Raw genomic sequence first — 18,981 nt, forward strand, 5'->3', positions numbered from 1 at the left:
CTGGTGTTATTCCAGTAGGCGCGTCTCAGTGATGTGAGTGGTCGTGGCTTATGTGTCAGAACCCTAGCCCTGGGGAAAAAACCCACTGAGAGCTGAAGGCCCTGAATTCAAGTAGCAGCCAAGTGCCAGTGGTTCATGCCTGGAATCCTAGCTACCCTGAGCTGAGTATCAAAGCTGGCCCAGGCAGGAAAGTCCATCAGTTTGTTATCTCCAACTAACCACTAAAAAGTCAGAGGTGGAGCTATGGCTCAAGTGGTAAATCGACAGCCTGGAGTGGATAAAGCCAAGTGTGACCGTGCAAGGGCCCCAAGTTCAAGCCCCAGGGCAGGCATACAAATTAGCAATGCAAGCAGGTAGGGATGGTGGGTCTTGTAAAGCTTTAGAATGGCAGGGAAAGACCCGGCTCCTCCCTGCAGCTCTGCCACCTTCTTGCTGTTTCTACCTTAAAACAAATCCTACATTTTCTTCATCTGGCACTCTGAACTAGGACTGTGGGGGAACAAGCCCAGCACCTGGCTGGCCTGACTTGGGCCGCGGCGCGCACACACACACCACTTGTTCTATTCCCTACATGGGATGGTGCTCTACCCCTTGAGCCACACCTCCTACTTCCGCTTTTAAGTGGCTGGCTTTGAACCACGATCCTTAGATCTCAGCGTCCAGAGCAGCTGGGGTGACAAGTGTGACCCACATTGCTGACGAGCTGCCTCGTGTGCGCCGTTGGCCTTCCCCTTCCGCACCGCACGGTGGCCTCGGCGTCTGGGGTGCGCTCTGGGGCCCCTGCGGGGAGGCTGAGGGCGGCTGGGGCGGTGTCGGTGAATGGGTCCGAGGACCCTCCGTCCCTGCCTAGTCCGTCCCACGCGGTTCCAGGGTTCTCCCCGACCTTCCACACCTCTCCCCCTCCGTGAGGACAGGCCGCACCCACGATCCCACCCCTCCTCATTCTGGAAACATCCCCAGGGGAGACCATCGTCCGCACACTCCAGCGTTTATTGAGCGGGGAGAGGCCTGAGCTGCCGGGCACCCCCAGACTGCTAAAAGCACGCATGTGTAGCGGGCGGCTGGGGCTCAGATGGCGGGCGCCAGTTTTCGCTTGGTGCTCTCGCTGCAGCGGTGCAGAATGAGGTCGGCGCTGGGCCGCGGGGGGACGGCGGGCTGCGGCTTCGCGCGCGGCGGCGTCTGGGGGCTGGCCTCTGGGGGCAGGCCAGGGTCAGGAGCCCGCCCCGTCCGGCCTGCTTGTCCCCGCCCGCCGGGTGCGCGGTCCGCTCTCCTTGACTCCGCCCCCACCAAGCCGCCTGGCTCCGCCCCATTGCCTAGGCTCCAGCCTATCAGCGCCCTCCGGTCCCTGCCTCTCGCTCCGCGCCATGGCCCCGGCCCCTGTCAGCGCCCTCCAGTCTGGCTAGCTCCGCCCTGGGCCGCGCCTCTGCTTACGCTGCGGGCTCTGTCGGCCGCGCTGCTGCAGGAAGCGGACGCTGTTGCGGCGGTAGGCGTCCTGGCTGAGGCGTTTCCGTGCCCGCTGGTGGATGCTTTGCGCGTTGCGAATGGTGGATCTGGCCGGGCGGGGCGGACACGAGGTCAGGACCCGGCGCCCCGGGCCCCGCCGTCCCCGTGGGCGCCCTGGGGTCCCAAGTTGACCCTGGAAGGCGTGGACCCCGCCGTTCTCCCGCCCCCCCGAGGGTGCGGCCCCCACCGCCAGCCCACCTGCGAGGCGGGGCGCCTCTGCCCCTGCCGGGGCGCGGGGCCTGCGCCGGGGCCTGCCCCGCCTTCTGCAGGTACATGGACGGGAAGTAGCCGGTGGCGTCCTCCTTCCTGCAGCGGGCAGCGGAGAAGCGGACCGGGGCGTCTGTCTCCCGCCGCGCCCGGCCGAGCCCTCCCCGCCTCCCGGCCCTCCTTCCCCATCCGCGGGGACGACCCTGGCGGGACCCCAAGACAACCACCACCACCTCCGCTTCTATCCTAACGCTTGGGCCGGAACCGTGATCCGGCCAAACACCAGCCTTTGTCTGCGCGGGAGGTGGGGCGGAGGGGTGTCAGTGCTGAGGGCTTTCATTCAGCTCCTGGCACCCTGTGCTGAAGATGGTTCCATCCATCTTCGAAGCCAAGCCTGGTGACTCATGCCCGTAGTCCCAGCTACTTGGGAAATGGACAGCAGCAGATTGAGGGGCAGGGTGGCCTCAGTTTGGGAGAAAAGACAAGTTCATGAGACTCAATCTCAACCAATGGCGGGGTCAAAGTGGGCACCAGTGACTCACACCTGTAATACCAGCTACTCAGGAAGCCCAGCACAAGGAGGAAAGCTCATGACACTCTGATCTCTAATTAAACACCAAAATGCTGGGAATGAAGTTATGGCTCAAGTGGCAGAGTCTCCAATTAACCACCAGCTGTGACTCAAAGCAGTAGAGTGCTAGCCTTGAACAGAAAAGCTCACAAACAGCACCTAGGCCCTGAGTTCAAACCCCATGACTGACAAAAATAAAAATGGAGGAGGATGGGCCAAGTGGGAGAAAGGCCTTATTTGGACAGAATTCTGAAACTCACAAGACAGGCAGGGTGGGCTCATCTTTCACTTTCCAGCAATGTGGAAACTGAGGCCCAGAAGTGCCGAGGCTTACCCAGAGTCACCTCGAGTTAGTCCAGAGCCCCAGCGGGCCTACCGGCCGGGCCGGCCCGGCCCAGGGTGTGGAGCATGGGGGGAGGCTGTCCTACCTGACAACCCACCAGCCGTCCAGAAGCTTGTGAATGACCTCGATGGCGTCCCCCTCGGACAGCGACACCTCATCATCCTCCACCGCAGTGTAGCCTTTGATGGCAATGTAGGGCTCTCCTGGAGTCCAGGATGGAGATGCACATGCTGCCAGGGGCTGCCCACACCAGGCTTGCACCCCATTCTCCCCTCTGGGTCTAGAGCTAGCCCAGCTGCCCCCACCAGCCCCTTCTGGCCCCTGCCTGTGCTCACCAGCCCAGGTGAGCCCCCAGCTGCCACCCCCACCAGAGCCCGAGAGCTACAGCAGTCTGGCCAGGCTCCCACAGATGAGGTGTCCAGTTGTCAGGTAGCCCCCAAAGCATCTGGCTCCTCACATTCCAGCCCTGTGCCCCTCTGGGGGCCAGGCACCTGCATAGTTGGGCTCAGGGTCTTCTGCCTCATCTGGGCTGTCCAGAGGCTCCAGGAAGGACGCCGGGACCCAGCCACGCCTCGCCTTTGTCTGGCAAAACCACCAACCTGAACCAGGGTCGTGGGGATGTGAGTCAAGACCCTGGCCTCCCCAACCTCCTCCTCAGCCTCCCTGGGTCTCCCCAGGTCTCCCCTGGCCTCCTCGGCCTCCCCCATCTCCCCCAACCTCCTCTGGAGTCCATGGCAGAGGACATGGACACAAGGCATCTGCAGAGCCAGCCTGTGGAGTCCCACACAGGCTCGGGGGGACAGGACTGTGCCCCCAGTCCACTGTGCCCGCGCCAGAGCCTCTGCAGGGCCTCAAGGCTGGGGGACCTCACGGGGAGACAGGGCAGGGCAGGGACTGACCACTCTCGCTCTTTTCTACCACATCCACCACGTCGCCCGCGGTCACCGCCATCTCAGAGGGCGAGCTCTTCTCGTAGGTGGCGATGGCGCGGTAGGTCTGTAGGATGAGGGGGCCTGTGATGTCTGCAGAGGGCACAGGGGGCATGGACTGAGCGGGCACAGGGGCAGCACCCCCCCCCCCCCCCCGCTGCAGGCTCACAGGGTGGGCATTTATTCTGTATTTTTTTAAAATATTGTCAAGAGGCTGGGAATGTGGCTTAGTGTAGAGTGCTTGCCTACCGTGTATGAAGCCCTGGGTTTGATTCCTCAGCACTACATACACAGAAAAAAACAAGTGGCACTAGGGCTGAAGTGGTAAAGTGCTAGCCTTGAGCAAAAGCAGCTCAAGTTCAGTGTCTAGGCCCTGAGTTCAAGCCCCAGGACTGGCAAAAAACAAAAACTTGTCTATCATGGGGCTTGAACTCAGGGCCTAGTCACTATTACAGCTGGTGCTCTACCACTTGTGCCACAGCACCACTTCTGGTTTTCAGGTGGTTAGTTGGAGATAAGACTTTCCTGCCAGGCTGGTTTTGAACCATGATCCTCAGATCTCAGCCTCCTGAGTAGCGAGGATTACAGGCATGAGCCACCAGCGCCTGGCTAGAGTGGGTAGCTATTAAGTGCCTATTGTCTTCCCGCAGGGGGACCAGTCCTGGGCCTAGGAAGTTAGCAAAGGGATCAGAGCACACGTGCATGTGTGCATGTGCACACATGCACGCATATGTCCATTACTGGACCGTGAACACAAGTCTTCTGCTTGACCACTTGAACCACACCCCCAGCCCTTTTTGCTTTCAGTTTATTTTGCAGATAGAGTCTCACATTTTTGCCCAAGGGATCAGCTTAGGTGTAGGATCTTTCTGCCTGTACCTCCTGAGTACCTGGAGTTCAGGGTGTGCGCCCCACACCCTCAGAGTTAATGCATTGTATACCACGCCTGGCACAATGTAAGTGCTCAGTAAATGCTAACTCATAGTATTAACAGCTCCTCCACAATCAAGATTGAAACCTGGGAGGCTGGGAGTGGGGGATACTCCTGTAATCTCAGCGCCCCAGAGGCTGAGGCAGGAGAAGCAAGAGTTCGAGACCTACATCCAACGCTTGTCTCAAAAACCCAAAAAGAACAAAGATGAGAAGCAGACTGGAGATGTAGCTCAGTGGCACAGTGCAGAGCCCTGGCTTCCATCCCAGCACCAGAATGATTGAATGAATGAATGAATGAATGAATGAATGAGCTGCCCTGCCCGGCTCCACCTCTGAGGCCACCTTGGCTCCTGGAACCCCCTCAGGATCCACATACCCCCAGGACCCTGGAGGGCTCTATGCTGGGTTTGTCACTACAAGGACACGTTGCCACCTGCCAGCCGTGGCCCGCCACGGGCCCATGCGCATCCTGCACCTCCCCCTCCTCTCCCCCCTCCGCCTCCCCCCTCTGTCCCTGCCCAGCGCCTCACCTGCTGCATTGCCTCGGCCATCCTTGGGCATCAGGTACGTCTCTGGCTTTTTAGCTCTGAGAAGAGAACACAGCCTGGTTCAGACCCTCAGCTTCCAGTTGGGGCTCTGGGTCAGACCTGCAGAAGGACTTCCCATGACCACTGCAGAGAGAAGGAGGTGTCTGGGCCAGGTGGGGTGGAGCCTGTGGGGGGGGAAAGGACCCTGGGCCCCTACAGATCATGTGGACACCAGCCGGGCAGCCTTCCTGGAATCCTAGCACACAGGGAGGGGACCTGGGGTCGGCATCTCTGCCCACCAGCCATCCCTGGGCAGTCCGGGTCTTGTGCGAGGCATAGCTGCCCTCCAGAAGGCTGCTCAGCCTCTTCCAGAGGCCCAGGGCTGCCCAGACTCCCAGATCCCCTGCACCAGAGTCCCCACCGGGCGAGCACAGCCAGCCCCACAGCCGGGCGAAGCCGCCGCCGCCGTGCTGGGCGCCCCCCGCAGCTGCCTGCCCTCTCCAAGCTGTGGGCTCTGGGCTGTCATCCCGCCCTCCCCGCACGGCGGCTGAGGGCATCCACTCACTGGCTGTCTGTGGGCAGCTTCAGGTCATCCGGGCGCACCTTGAAGAAGTTGAGCAGGTGTGGGCAGCGCGAGATCTTCGTGGGCAGCGCCAGGAGCGTGTGGAGGTACTCGGAGAGAGCGCCCTGCCGGCTCTCTGCCGCTCGCTGGCCGTCAAACCACCTGGGGGCTTGGGCCACACACAACTCATTCATAGTGCCAGGGGGGCAGGGACACGGGACAGGGTCATGGGACGGGGGGACACAGGAAGGGGACACCGCGGGCTGCCCTCACCTGGGAGGTGCGGGATCACCCGGCTCTCGGGGTTGATATCTCCAGCCTCAATAGGAAACATTTCTTTGAGCGTTTTCTAGTAGAGAAGGAGATGGAGGTGAGGGTGAGGGCGCCGTGGGCTGGGAGCGGCGTGGCGTGGCCCCTGCAGCCCCCACACACTTACGTGGAACTCATAGATCTCAGTGAAGCGCCGGTAAACCACCTTCTCTGACAGGTCCTGCCACTTCACCAGGAACATGTACACCTGGGGGAGGGCCTGCTCAGTGCCTGCCGCTGGGCACCAGCTGCCCTCCAGCCCTAAGGGGCACAGCAGGGCTTTGGGCTAGCCAGGGCCACTGAAAGGGACTCAGGAGCTGCCAGCTCCAGGGCCAGGCATTGTGACAAATTCCTATAATCCCAGCTAGGCAGGAGGGAGAAATCAGGGAGATCACAGTTCAAGGCTAGCCCAAGGGGAAACGTTGGTAAGAGTCTATCTGCTTCAGTGAACCAGGTGGTGGTTTGTGCCTGTGATCCCGGCCATGAAACATAGATAGGAACGATGTCCAAGTCCTCCCCTCCTCCTAGGCATATATGAGACTTCATTAATAAAGTTACTAATGCCAGGTATGGGTGAGGGGGCAAACCCAGCCATAGGAGGGGCAGGAGCAGGGGGCAGGGGGCAAACCCAGCCTGGTCCACAGCCAGCACTCATGCCAGAGAGGTAGTGACACCCTACAATGTCACCAGCCTGCTCTATTCCAAATGACCACATCCTGGAACTCCAGCCTGGGCTGGGTAAGGAGACTCCCATCAAAAGCAAGGAAACAAACCAGTGCAGTGGCTTATGCCTGTAACTCCAGCTATTCATGGAAGTAGAGGTTAGGAGCACCAACATTTGAGCCCAACTCAAGCAAAAAAGCTGATGAGACTCAACAAACAAGCCGGGTGTGGGTATGTAAATCCTAGCGTTGTACAAAACGTATAGAAGTGAGTGGTGTTCCGGCTGGCCTGGACAGCGTTTTTACTTAAAAAAATAACAAAAGCAAAGGGGCTGGAAGGGGCCCAGGTGGAAAGTCTGTATTAAGGAAAGCAGAGGGATGAGACCCCCATTGATCCTGGACTCTTGATCTCAATTAACTTTACGCCACAGGGCCCGTGTGGGGCCACTGAGGAGGCCAGCGCTGTCCCGCGTGACCCTTGTTTGTGTGTGTTCACTTCCTGGTTATGTAACAATGGACCAGGGCTGAGGAAAGCCAGGCACACAGCTGGACCTGGTAGTTCACATCTGTAACCCTAGCTATTCAGGGGACAAAGATCTGGAAGACTGAGGTTTGAAGCCAGCTTGGACAGTCAAATCTGTGAGACTCTCATCTCCAGTTTTTCATCAAAAAGCTGAAGTGGAGCTGTGGCTCAAGAGTGCTAGAGCATCAGTCTTGAGCAGAAAACGCCAAGTGAGAGCTCAAGGCTCTGAGTTCAAGCTCCAATACTGACACAAAAAGGAAAAAAAAAAAAAAAAAGCATGAGCCAGGTGCTGGTGCTTTTGCCTGTAATCCTAACTACTCAGGAGGCTGAGAACTGAGGATCATGGCTCAAAGCCAGCCCAAGCAGGAAAGTCTGTAAGACTCCTATTTCCAATTAACTACCAAAAAGCTGAATGTAGCTGTGGCTCAAGTGATAGAGTGCTAGACTTGAGCAAAAAGCAGCTCAGGGACAGCGCCCAGGCCTTGAGTTCAAGTCCCAGGACCAGCGCATGCACGCGCGCGCGCGCGCACACACACACACACACACACACGCATGCGAGCATGAACATATTTGCACTGTGGGCACTTGCCCTGACTCTGAAATGACTTCAGAATTAAAACGAGTCAGAGAATAAAGAACTTGTGTTCTGAACATCACCTCCCGATCTAAATGGGGTCCTGGTTGACACACAGGGGGCCCCTGACAGTGCCCTGGGGTGCTCGCTGGGCAGGGCAGGCTCCCCCTCCCATGGGCTCAAGATGGGGATGAATGGTGGGGGGGAGGGGGGGGGGAGGGAGGAATGGGGGCTCCGCTGTACAGGACTCAGGTCTCCTCAAGATGGCATCTGTGGACCCCAGAGTTCAGTGAGACCCAAAGGCTCAGGGTCCAGAAGGGCACCCTGGGCCCTGCCTAGCTGGTGGGTGGGGAGGTGGCCACGCTGAGGCTGGGTGTACTCACGTAGTGCTGGCTGGGGACAAAGCGTTTCTCGAAGCCCAGAAGGGCGATGTGGCGGATGGCAGTGTCCCCCATGGCTGCAGTGGGTGCCTTTGCCACTCTGGGCCACCGGGGCTGGGCCTTATATGTGCTGGGAAGAGGAAGTTGCTTGTGTTGGGCGGGAGGTTCGGGGTGGGGGCGGGGGCTGGGAGGACGCACAGGGCCTGGCTGGTCTGTGGGGTCCTGGCAGGGACTCAGGCAGCAACTGCGGCCATTCGTGCTGCCCTGACCCCAACGGGGCAGCACGGAGGGTGCTGAGAGCCTTGGGTGCTCCGTACTCCCAGGGCTGTGGCTGGGTCGGGCAGAGAGTGATCGAGCTTTTCTGCACTGTGCCCACAATGGTTCTGGGGTTGCGTTTGTTTCTTTTGTGTTTTGGTGCCAGTCCTGGGGCTTGAACTCAGGGACTAGATGCTGTCCTTGAGCTTTTCCACACAAGGTTAGCAATTTACCACTGAGCGACAGCTCACATCCAGCTTTTTGATAGTTAATGGGAGATAGTCTCATAGACTTTCCTGCCCCACCTGGCTTTAAACTAAGATCCTCAGATCTCAGTCTCCCAAGCAGCTGAGATTATAGGCGTGAGCCACCATGCCCTGTTAAATGAGGTTGTTTGATGAAAGTGAGCGTAGGGTTTGTGCTGGTCTTTCTATGGGCACGTGTTATACAGGAAAAAGCGAGAAATAAAGAGGGCAGCTCTCTGCATCTGGCCTGGCTGGACAGGTGGCGGTTGCAGAAGGAACAGGGGGCCCTTTGGGGACTTCCCACACTACAGCCGCCTCCCTCCCCTGCCAGGCCGCCCCACTTCCTTCCCTTCCTCTCCCCCTTGCGCAAGGCAGTCAAGGCCTTGCAAACACCGAGCCTGGCCAGGCCTGCGGAGATAAGCATCTCGTGGACTTTCCTGCCTGGACGGGCTTCAAACCCTGCTCCTCGGCTCTCAGCCTCCTGAGCAGCTCACATCACAGGCATGAGCCACTGGCATCTGGAGCAAGATTTCAAAGCTTTCACTGTGAAACATAAACGTGCACAGGCTATACCTGTGTCCCAGCCCCCCAAATTCTGAAGCTCTGGGGTGCTTTGTGCTGGGCCAGGCCTTGGCAAGTGTTTTTGTCACCCACAGGGAAACTGAGGCACATGGGGCATGGTGGTGGCTGGCCGGCCTCACACCGCCTCCCGGCAGGTGAACAAATGGCTGGGTGGAGTGGGGGGAGGGGCTGAGGGGCCTCTGGCTGGCGCAGACACCAAAAGTGAGAAGTTGTCACCCAGGCTGCGAGGCGGGGGCCCCCCCAGACCTTGACTTCCGGGGCCAGGCTGGCCATTTCCTTAGCCAGGAAATCCCCAAGGAGCACCAGGGGCCAGCGTGGGCAGGGGCCTGGCACCGGGGCAGCACTCTGGGGTCAGGGCTGTCATCCATCCTGCTTGTGCCCAGGTCTGTGGCGGTTTGCGGTATGACCCTGCCAGGCTCTGGGGAGACAGCAGGTCCCACAGAACTCAGCGCCACCTCGCTTCAAGGGCAACCACCCAACAGCCCTGTGCTGCGCAGTATCCCCTCCCTCCCTCCCTCCCTCCCTCCCTCCTTCCCTCCCTCCCTCCGCCCAGGGATTGCTGGCCTCAGCAGGCAGCCACCGCTCTCTGCCCTAGGCCTTGGAAGGCACTCTACACCCCAGTGGGTTGTAGGCATGGATGCGCTGGGGCCCCACCGTCTGCTCCTGGGCGCGGGGAGCAGGGCCAGCCCCCAGGCCTCCGCTGCCCCAAACCTGGCTCAGGTTAGACCTCACAAGCAGGGACTCCAGGTGGGAGTGCCCCGTCCGGCTTGATGGTGTGCTCTCCTATCCAGTGGGGGCCACACACAGCGCCTGCGCTTTGGTGCAGGGTCCTGGCAGGGCCAGGCAGCTCACCCTCCAGCGGAGGCCAGTGAGGCTGCAGCTCGCACCATAGGGAAGGACGCTCAGCCCCGCGGCTGCAGGCTTGTGACATGGGTGTGCATGGCTCTCACATGCCAGAGTCCCAGCCTCAAACCCGATGCCTCCCTGTGGGAGGAAGCCCGTGCAGGCCAGGCTGTCCCCCAGGCTGGCTGCGGGGGTGTCAGCCTCCTGGGGTGGAGACTAAGCAACACACCACCAGGCCCACCCTTACCCAAGGGCGGCCTGGTATCTGCCCACTCAGGGCCCACCAAGGGCCCTGCCAAACAAGCACTCCACATTCTCAGCCCCGGGCTCGGGATGCTATAGAAAGGGGGCTGCGCTGGTTTCTGGGTGCCTCTCAGCCTCAGGAGCAGTGCCCTGGGCCCTACATGCACACAGATGTGGGGCAGGCCCACCGGTACCACGTGCCCCAGTACGACCCACACTCTGGCAGGGCCGTGCCTCCAGCTTGCAAGCTACATGTGAGGTCCTGACACCTCAACACTTCCCAACTGGGGCTGGACTCGGGGACTCCTGAGCTGCACCCCAGCCCTGACAAAAGCCAGCAGGTCCCCCTGCTGGTTGTAGGCCGCCATGCTGAAGGCTCCATAGAGCAGGACCAGGGTCCCAAGTGATAGAGCGTTGCATGGGTCACGAGTGGGTAACGGCTCAGGGCCCTTCCTGTCCCCACACCCCCAGCTTGTCTGTTACCCCAGTGCCAAGCCCAAGATGGCCAAATGAACCCCCAAACTGCCACAACCACCATTGTGCCAGGTACAGGTTGTGCGAGGCCCCAGCCGCCTTGGGGCGTGGTACCAGGTGCCCCCCGCTCTGGCCTCAGCCTTCTCGGATGGGGTGCCCCCACCACCTGGGCCCATGTGCCCCACGCACCCAAGAAAGGTCCGAAAAAAAACAGCCACGTGTGAAAGTCATGGATGGACTTTATTTGTTACCCTATATCTACAATCTGAGGTAAAATATAAGCAACACAGAAAATGCCTATTTCTGCTACCATGTGATATAATCTCCGTGGGTATCTTCGTGATAAAGCTAAGGAAACTATGCTCCTTGCACTGCGGCCGTCTGTGAACCACGCAATCTACCAGCGGGCGGAAGAGCGAGTGGGACCCCGGCTCTGCGGCCCGCGTGGCGTGCGGGAACGCGCTGCAGCGCCCTGCGCCGTCCCGGGCGCAGGCTGGGGCAGGGCGGCCGCCAAGGAGCGGGCAAAGGCGCTGCCGCCGCCGCTCGCAATTGTGACAAAACCACAGACCACAGGGGTGGCTCGGGAGAGGCCAGTCCATGCCGTGACGCAGGCTGTCCACTCAGGAACGATTTTTCCAATAGAAAAACTAAAGAGCCGCTGGGCCCGGGAGGAGGCCCACGCCCCACAGCGCCACCCGCTGGCCGCCGCGCTGCAATTCACAGAACGGCTGAAAAAGTAGACATTTCTATCTAAAAGTAGAAAAGAAGGTTTGTATAGAAGGAATTCTGTTATACAAGTACTGTACACAGCTCGGGGCATGGCCGCTCCGCTCTGCTCCGCTCCCACGCCGGCGGCTGCGAGGACAGAGAGGAGAGAGGCTCAGCACCACGCCACGTGCCACCCGAAAGCCACAGCTCCCACAGACGACCGAGGCCGAAATGCACAGAAGCACCCGTGGCTCACCTGGCCCGTGGGGAGCAGCCTACCACGTGGGGTCAGGCTCCTGCTTGATCTGGGAGCTTCCATCTGCCTCTTTCATTTCTGCCAGGACAAACAGAAGGGCACCCATGCGCTGTGTGGCAACACACACAGCAAGCAACCCCACACCACAAGCCACTCGATGGGACGGTCCTATGGCCGGTGTGGCCTGGCGTTACGGCAGGAGGACACGAGGCTGCACCGGTCACCCCACGACTTCACAGGACACACACGTGACACACGAGGCTCTGAGCTGCCCCGCCCCCAGGGACCAGGACACAGCAGCCACTAGCACAACACGCCACCCGCACCCCAAGAGCGACCCATCCTGAGGCCAGGCCAGGCTCAGTGGGCACCCCCGTACCTTCCGCCACAGGAGCTTCCAACTGACTCTGCTCGGCTGACTCTGAAGGACACATGAAGCACAGCCCAGATTATTCAACAGCACCTACAGCGCTTGCTCGCTTCCTCTCCCCTTGGGCTGGTCCCCCCCGCCCCGCCTCCTCGGCTTCCATGGTCCCCATGCACAAGGCCCTTCATGGTGCTCCAAGTCAGAGCAGCGGCTGCACAGAGACCCACGCCGCGCCTGCGCCGGCACAGCAGCCTGGAACTGCGCGGCTCTCACTGGCACACGCTGGAGCTGGTACGAGTCCCCCCAGGAATGAGGCAGCCAAGGCCGTGTGTGCGCACGTGCACGTGGCTCTCACCTTGGGTCACGGGGCCCTCCGCCTCATTCTGATCCACCAGCTCTGAAAGGAAAGCGGGGAGAGCTGACAGCAGCACCGTGGTGCAGGCGCTTTCTCCCGGGAAGGGACCCAGCCAGGCCGTGCTGCCAGCAGCCATGTCCACAGGACAAGGCAGGCTTTGCTCACTGACGGTCACCCAAGGACCCGCAGGAGTCATGGCCCTCGGCTCTCAGCGTGGGGACAGTGGAGGTGAGGACAAGCCACTGTCTTGTCACTAGGGACATGAGGCCCCTGGCGGCCTGCCGCTATGCTTGGCTGGGACCATGTGCCCTAAGTGCAACCAAAGGCCGGCTCACTACACCCCACGGGGAGCTGCGGGGCCCGGCATGGGCAGTACTCACGGTTATTAATCACCAGTCCTGGGAATGGCCTGGAGAGAAAACAAATGTGTGAGCACCACCTCCACACCCTGCTGCGCCCCGTGCCCCAGCATGCCCTGCGCCACGTAGAAGAAACGTGTTTCCATATGGCCGGATGGGTTCTGCCTGCTGGCCACGTGTCACCTAGCCTGCCAACCACACTAGTATGAACACAACAGACAGCGTGGCTGGGATGGAGTGGTTGCGTGGCAGCAGGCGGCACGCAAGGCCAGGGTGGCACCGGAAATGGAGCGTCCCTGGGAGTGGAGTGGCCAGGGAGATGCTTCAGAAAGGACCCAAGGACATCTGCGTGCCAGGCCAGCGTTCTCAGTAGGGACATGGGCACTTGAGCCCCCTCACGGGGAGCAGACAGGGAGGCTGTGTGGGCTCAGGGCTCAGTGTGCCGCCCACAGGCCACTGCCTCTAAGGGAACACACAGGCGGGCATGTGCGAACCCCAGGACTCGGTCGGCATGCCATGATCTGCCACCCTTGCTGTCAGGAGCGGAGGAGAGGTCAGGGCGCAGGAGACTGGTGTGGGGGGGTGTGCCTGGACCCAGCAATTCTAAAGACTGATGTATGGTGGTTCATGCCTGTCATCTTAGCTACAAGGAGGCTGAGATCTGAGGATCTTGGTTCGAAGCCAGCCCAGGGCAGAAAAGTCTGAGAGACTCTTATCTCCAGTTAACCATCAAAAAAACCCAAGTGGCCCTGAGTTCAAGCCCCAGGACAGACAGAAAAAACAAGTGAGCTCAGACTGGAGTGTGGCTGCGAAGCACACCAGCCAGGGTGCAAGGAGCCCTTAGTCTGCACGCCCCGCCCCCCCACAGCCTCACTAGCTCGCACGCAATCAGCAGGGACAGCGGGGAAAGCGAGGCAAGGGCTCCCCCCGCCACGCCAGCTCCTCGCACTTGCACACAACTCACCTAATGACCGTGAACTTGATGAACTCGGCCGAGTCTAAGATCCGTCTCATGGAGCTGATCTCCAGGTAGCTGGGGGCTTTGAAGGACACGCCAGGAGGCATACCGTCCACCACCACACAGCCGGGGTTGATGGTGATCTTCCTGTAGGGCACCTTCACCGGGAAGCCCATGCCAATGGCTTCACCTATGGAAGGCAACAGAACAGAACAAACACCGCAGTGACCTCCGCCTCCCCCCACTGCACACCAACCACCACCATGGCCACAGCACGACCACTTAGCCCTGACCCAACCTCCACCCCTTGGCTGTGGAGGGGCCACGGGACTCACCAAACTTGCGGCTGAAGAGGTCATTGACCTGCTCGCGCAGCTGCCGGGCCTTCTCCACCTTGGACAGCCGCTCGCTGTCATCATCTGGAGCGGGCGGGGAGCAGGGTGAGCCTGCGCTGCCACCACCCCAGGGGAGCGTGCTTTGCTGCCACAGGGGGGTCCCAAGAGGGAAGGCTGCAGCTTCTTCCCACGAGAGATGGGGAACAGAACACCAGCACACCTCCCTGGGAAGCCCCTGATGCGGGGACAAGCAGGTGCAGAGAGCACGGGACTGGCAGGCACACGGACGGGTTTAACTTGCTACGGGGCTAGGTGCCCGCCTCCAGGCGAGCCACCCAGGGAAGACCGGGCCTGGCCCAGTGGACGCCCTACCTGGAATGGTCACCTGGATGATGTTCAGGTCTTCCACGCCGGAGGCAGTAGTATTCACACTGGGCGATGAATTGATTTTCCCTTAAAACAGAAACTGCATCAGAGAGGACATGCACGAGCGGGGTGCTGCCTGTTGGAGAAGGCACCGGTGCCAGCGTGGCAACACGCGTGGCAACGCGGCGCGGCCCCTTCCATCAGGGCCGGGAGCCTGCACCCTTGCCTGTATTCTAGTAACATGCTAGACCTCCCCACAGACTATTTTGTTCTTCCCAATGCTCAGAGAACAGCAAACACGTCAAACCACATAGCCCGGGCGGGCTGCACGGCAGCTGGGACAGCAACAGGGTGGGCCGGGCTGCCCACAGACGGGACACCCATGGAAGAGCAGGCTGCGGCACTCACGGGGTGGGCTCTTGGATGATGTGCTCTCCTTGATGGCTGTCTCGAACATCTCAGGCCTGCAACAGGGGGGAACCACGTGCTGGCCAGCGGCTCAATTCCTCAGTGGGCTCAATGGCCCTAGCATGCGCTGCACTGGGGACTTGTGCAAACCTCAGGGCACAAGAACAGGCCCCACCCCAACCAAGAGTTCAATTTTGGGTGGAAAACATAACCTGGCACCACAGACATCTAGAAAGACACGGAGGACCACGGCCAACGCCTCCCCCTCCTGACCCCCATTCCCCTGCTTCATCCCACATGCCTGGCCTCAAGTAGTAAAGGCGCTCATTGTGTGTGCTGAACAACTCAAAAGGATGCTTTACATGAACTTAGTAACCAGGGCTGCAATTGGTGAGCTTGAGTTGTTGGCAGCAATTACTCTCCATGGGTATCAACCAAGTAGCCTAATCCACCTAATCCACCAAATTCAGAGGTGCTTAGGTAAAAAGCCTTCATAAAACCAAACCAGCTGGGCACTGGTGGCTCACACCTATAATACTAGCTACTCAGGAGGCTGAGATCTGAGGATCATGTGTTCAAAGCCAGCCTGGGCAGAAAAGTCCATGAGACTTTTACCTCCAATTAACCACCAGAAAACCAGAAGTGACACTGTGGCTCAAGTGGTAGAGTGCTAGCCTTGAGCTGAAGAGCTGAGGGACAGCGCCCAGGCCCAGAGTTCAAGACCCACAACAGACAGACAAACAAACAAACAAACACAGAAACAAAAAAACAGGAACCACCTTCCAGGCACCAGTGGCTCATGCCTGTAATCCAGACTAGTCAGGAAGCCAAGATCTGAGACTCTCCCAGTTGAAGGCAGCCCGGACAAACAAAACAGAGAGACTCTGCTAATGAACCAACAAAAAGCTAGAAGTGGAACTGTGGTTCAAGTGGTAGAGCCAGCATGAACCTTGAGCGAGAGTGTGAGGTCTGAGTTCAAGCTTCAGTACCAACACAAAAATCAAACATCTGACCAGTCAGCTAAACATGATGGATGCAGGATTTGCAGCATAAACGTATTAACTCTCCATATGCCCTCCCTCATGTCTTTTAACTTACTATAAAACCAGGCAGCCAGGGCTGGGAATGTGGCTCAGTGGTAGAGTGCTTGCCTAGCATGCATGAAGCCCTGGGTTCGATTCCTCAGTACCACATAAACAGAAAAAGCTGGATGTAGTGCTGTGACTCAAATGGTAGAGTACCAGCGTTGAGCTCAAGCCCAAGGACTGGCAAAACAAGACGAAACAAAACAAAAAACAGGCAGCCAATTTCATGTGACTGCCACCTCACCCCTCCCCATGGCTCAGCCCAGTGCAGCCCGGCCCACCCCTCACTTCTTGATGATGAACTTGATCTTGGCCTTGTTGCGCAGGATCTTCTCCAGCCGGGGAATGCCGAAGGTGGAAGGTCTGCGGAAAGGCACCCCCTCAGGCAGGCCCTCCACATAGAAGTCCTCTGGGAAGGACTCGAAGAGCGCGAAGGGGACCTTCACCGCCTGCTTCAGACCAAGCGCCTCCCCTACAGAGTAGAGATAGTGCTCAGCACCCCATATGAGAGCCACCCTCCGTTCTGTAGCCACCTTAATGCGTGCACCATAAAACACACTCACTTTGGTTGGAGAAAATGTTCTTTCATAACTTGGTGCATTTAAAATCTCCCACATTTAAACATGAACTTTTTTTTTTTTTTTGTCGGTGGTAGGGCTTGAACTCAGAGCCAGGGTGCTGTCCCTGGGCTCTTCAGCTCAAGGTGAGCACTCTACCACATGAGCCACAGCGCCACTTCTAGTTTTCTGGTGGTTTATTGGAGATAAGAGTCTCACAGACTTTCCTGCCTGGGCTGGCTTTGAACAGTGATCCTCCGCTCTCAGCTTCCTGAGTAGCTAGGATTACAGGCGTGAGCCACCAGTGCCCAGCTTCAAGTGAACTATTTTGCTCTGTTGCCTTCATTTGCCAAAAAAATGACTTCCTATCTCAATAATGTTAAAAATAAATAAACCTACCACATTTTTCATTGAAAAGATTTTCAACTTTCTGCTTCAGGTCGGTAATTTTGGCATTCCAAGCCTCTGTGTGGGGAGAAGACAGAGGTGAGTGTCAGAGACAGCAGGAGCGCCAGCTGCGTCACCCGACGCTAACTCTGCCTGACTGTGATCCTGACTGCGGCACCGGCCATAACGCAATGGCCCATGCTGCACGAAAGGACACGCCTGCTCCCCACCACCGTGCCCAGCAGGTGCATGTGTGGCCACTGGCAGGGCCCAGGCTGAGAAGGGAGCGGCAGAGGCCACAGGCCAGCTGGACCATGGAACTGTCTAGCAGGTGTCTACTGACAGCACTGACCTTCCAGCAAGAGATGGAAAGAATGCAAAAGTGTTACCAAAGGAAAATTCTCTGCCTCGGGGCTTGAAGGGAACATTGGAGCCATTGGTCTGGGTCGGGGTCCGCACGGCAGAGGTCTGAGGACTGTTGTTATTGGGGCCTGAGGAAAGTGAGAAGAGGTCACCATCACCATAGTTCAATTTTGTTTTACTGTGCATGCCTTCCCAGACCCAGAACACAAAGCCAAACCTCTGGGCATGGCGTCCTGTGAGCCCCACAGCCTCCACCCACATGCGCTCTGCCTCCCTCCTCTGGCAGAGCTCTTCACTGGCCTGACTGCTGCTTCACGCCTCAGCCCACATCCCTTCCTCCGCAGTCCCCAAGTGACAGAGGGGCTCCCAACTGCCCTCCAGGGAGGGACATGGGACTCTTTACTCCAAAGAAGCCCAGCTGCGGGCTGGGAAGGTGGCTCAGTGGTAGAGCGCTTGCCTCGCAAGCATGAGCCCCTGGGTTCGATTCCTCAGCACCACATAAGCAGAAAAAAGCCAGAAGTGGCGCTGTGGCTCAAATGGTAGAGCGCTAGCCTTGAGCTGAAGAGCTGAGGGACAGCGCCAGGCCAAGTTCAGGCCCCACGACCAACAAAACAACAACAACAACAACAAAATGCCCAGCTGCCCAGACTAGGAGCAAGCACAGCCCAGCCCAGCACAGCAGGCAGGGGCCCCACCACGGCCACTCGGAGGATCTCTGGAGACAACCAATCAGTGGAAACAAACCAGTGCCAAGAGAATGAATGCAGAAGCAATTCTCCGAGTCTCGGGAGAGTGGCCCGTGCTGGGGGGAGCGGACGCCCACTGCCCTGTGGGAGGCCCACAGAAACAGCCCTGCGGGTGGCTAGTCATGACCTGACATGGGCCACTCGACTCTTAAAGTAGCTACGCCAGGCCAGCAGGGCATCCTGGGCAGCCAGTGCTAAGCAGACATCCGAGAGCCCTCTCCCCAGTCTCATGGCCTGGACACATGCTGGGCTGGGGTCCCAGCAGAGGGAGGCAGGGCAGGAGTATCAGGAGTTCAAGGTCAGCCTACACAGGGAGAGCTTGTCTGAACCGCAGTCAGACAAAAGTCTGAAGGACACCACAGGGCTTCCGGGGTGCTAGAGGGGCCCATCGTCTTTGAGCCACTAAGCCAATGCCAGGGTGAGCTGCCACCAGCATTCCATGGCGGGGCAGAGCTTGGGGCAATGTGCATGCATACCATACACATCCCCCACTCCACCCCTGCAACCAGACCATCCGGTGCAGACATTCTGCTTCAACAGAGACTAGCAGTTTAAAATACAGATAGAAAAGGTTTCTAGAAGTGTGTCACTGAGTTGCTTCTGATTAGCTGACACTAGTTATGCCAAGGAGGATTTCATGGGATCTTCAATTCAAGTTTTTGGGCGCTGGTACTTCGAGCCCTGCGCTCTCACTTGGATGTTTTTATGGAAACTACCACACCTCCACTTGCAGCTAGTTTTTGCTTCACCAAACTTTTCTGCTGGGCTGGCTTCAAGCCACAATCCTCAGATCTCAGCCTCCTGAGTAGCTGGGATGACAGGTGTGTGCCATGCAGGGCTGAATTCACGTATTTCTGAGATATGCTGTTTGTACAATTCCTGACACTGCAGTAGAAATGGTCTACATCAACACTTAGCATCCACAAACTACTACTTCCTCGCAGGCCTCCAGTACAGAACCAGTGCCATGCAGGCCACAGTCAGCCATGTCTCCACCTTCCTTAGTGTCTGGGGGCTTTAAGGGAGGCTGTGTCTTCTGTGAGGATCGAGGCCCCTCTTTGCTCTT

General features: G+C 58.7%; 2 protein-coding genes across 8 annotated transcripts in view; both read right to left on the reverse strand.

Moving 5' to 3' along the window:
* Nucleotides 1–980: 980 nt before the first annotated feature.
* On the reverse strand, nucleotides 981–8,113 carry Ncf1 (neutrophil cytosolic factor 1). 4 transcript variants are annotated; one of them, XM_042688101.1, is made up of 11 exons: nucleotides 8,027–8,113; nucleotides 6,012–6,092; nucleotides 5,849–5,924; nucleotides 5,579–5,744; nucleotides 5,017–5,072; nucleotides 3,524–3,646; nucleotides 3,116–3,223; nucleotides 2,710–2,827; nucleotides 1,702–1,809; nucleotides 1,432–1,550; nucleotides 981–1,193 (listed from the first exon to the last, which is right to left on the reverse strand). In XM_042688101.1, exons 1-11 carry the CDS (start codon nucleotides 8,096–8,098, stop codon nucleotides 1,069–1,071), a joined length of 1,152 nt encoding a protein of 383 aa, XP_042544035.1. In that variant the 5' UTR covers nucleotides 8,099–8,113; the 3' UTR covers nucleotides 981–1,068. The 4 variants fall into 4 exon arrangements, with proteins under 4 accessions (XP_042544035.1, XP_042544038.1, XP_042544039.1 ...); XM_042688104.1 differs by having other exon boundaries at nucleotides 981–1,265; XM_042688105.1 differs by having other exon boundaries at nucleotides 1,405–1,550.
* The window catches only part of Gtf2i (general transcription factor IIi), a 50,866-nt gene continuing 39,464 nt past the window's right edge, over nucleotides 7,580–18,981 (reverse strand). For 3 of the 4 annotated variants that reach the window (XM_042688097.1, XM_042688095.1, XM_042688098.1), the window contains 12 exons: nucleotides 17,196–17,297; nucleotides 16,819–16,884; nucleotides 16,151–16,334; nucleotides 14,778–14,833; nucleotides 14,376–14,456; nucleotides 14,004–14,087; nucleotides 13,675–13,858; nucleotides 12,732–12,760; nucleotides 12,352–12,393; nucleotides 12,009–12,050; nucleotides 11,630–11,707; nucleotides 10,887–11,520 (listed from right to left, as the gene is read on the reverse strand). In XM_042688097.1, coding sequence (XP_042544031.1) covers nucleotides 11,649–11,707; nucleotides 12,009–12,050; nucleotides 12,352–12,393; nucleotides 12,732–12,760; nucleotides 13,675–13,858; nucleotides 14,004–14,087; nucleotides 14,376–14,456; nucleotides 14,778–14,833; nucleotides 16,151–16,334; nucleotides 16,819–16,884; nucleotides 17,196–17,297 — 929 coding nt within the window. In that variant the 3' untranslated portion in view covers nucleotides 10,887–11,520; nucleotides 11,630–11,648. Of the gene's footprint in view, nucleotides 7,600–10,886; nucleotides 11,521–11,622; nucleotides 11,708–12,008; nucleotides 12,051–12,351; nucleotides 12,394–12,731; nucleotides 12,761–13,674; nucleotides 13,859–14,003; nucleotides 14,088–14,375; nucleotides 14,457–14,777; nucleotides 14,834–16,150; nucleotides 16,335–16,818; nucleotides 16,885–17,195; nucleotides 17,298–18,981 lie in introns of those variants that run through there. The other variant, XM_042688096.1, reaches the window with a different exon arrangement.

The sequence above is a fragment of the Dipodomys spectabilis genome, unplaced genomic scaffold, assembly GCF_019054845.1.
Source record: "Dipodomys spectabilis isolate Male_0828 unplaced genomic scaffold, ASM1905484v1 ptg000112l, whole genome shotgun sequence".
Lineage (NCBI taxonomy): Eukaryota > Metazoa > Chordata > Mammalia > Rodentia > Heteromyidae > Dipodomys > Dipodomys spectabilis.

What these genes read in the sequence shown, in the direction of transcription:
- Ncf1 (XM_042688104.1), bottom strand. Translation starts at nt 8,098, where the DNA reads ATGGGGGACACTGCCATCCGCCACATCGCCCTTCTGGGCTTCGAGAAA. An exon ending in TTGTCCCCAGCCAGCACTAC is followed by an intron (nt 6,093 to 8,026) that starts GTGAGTACACCC and finishes GCCCTCCCCCAG; the next exon opens with GTGTACATGTTCCTGGTGAA. An exon ending in GGTGATCCCGCACCTCCCAG is followed by an intron (nt 5,745 to 5,848) that starts GTGAGGGCAGCC and finishes GTGTGGCCCAAG; the next exon opens with CCCCCAGGTGGTTTGACGGC.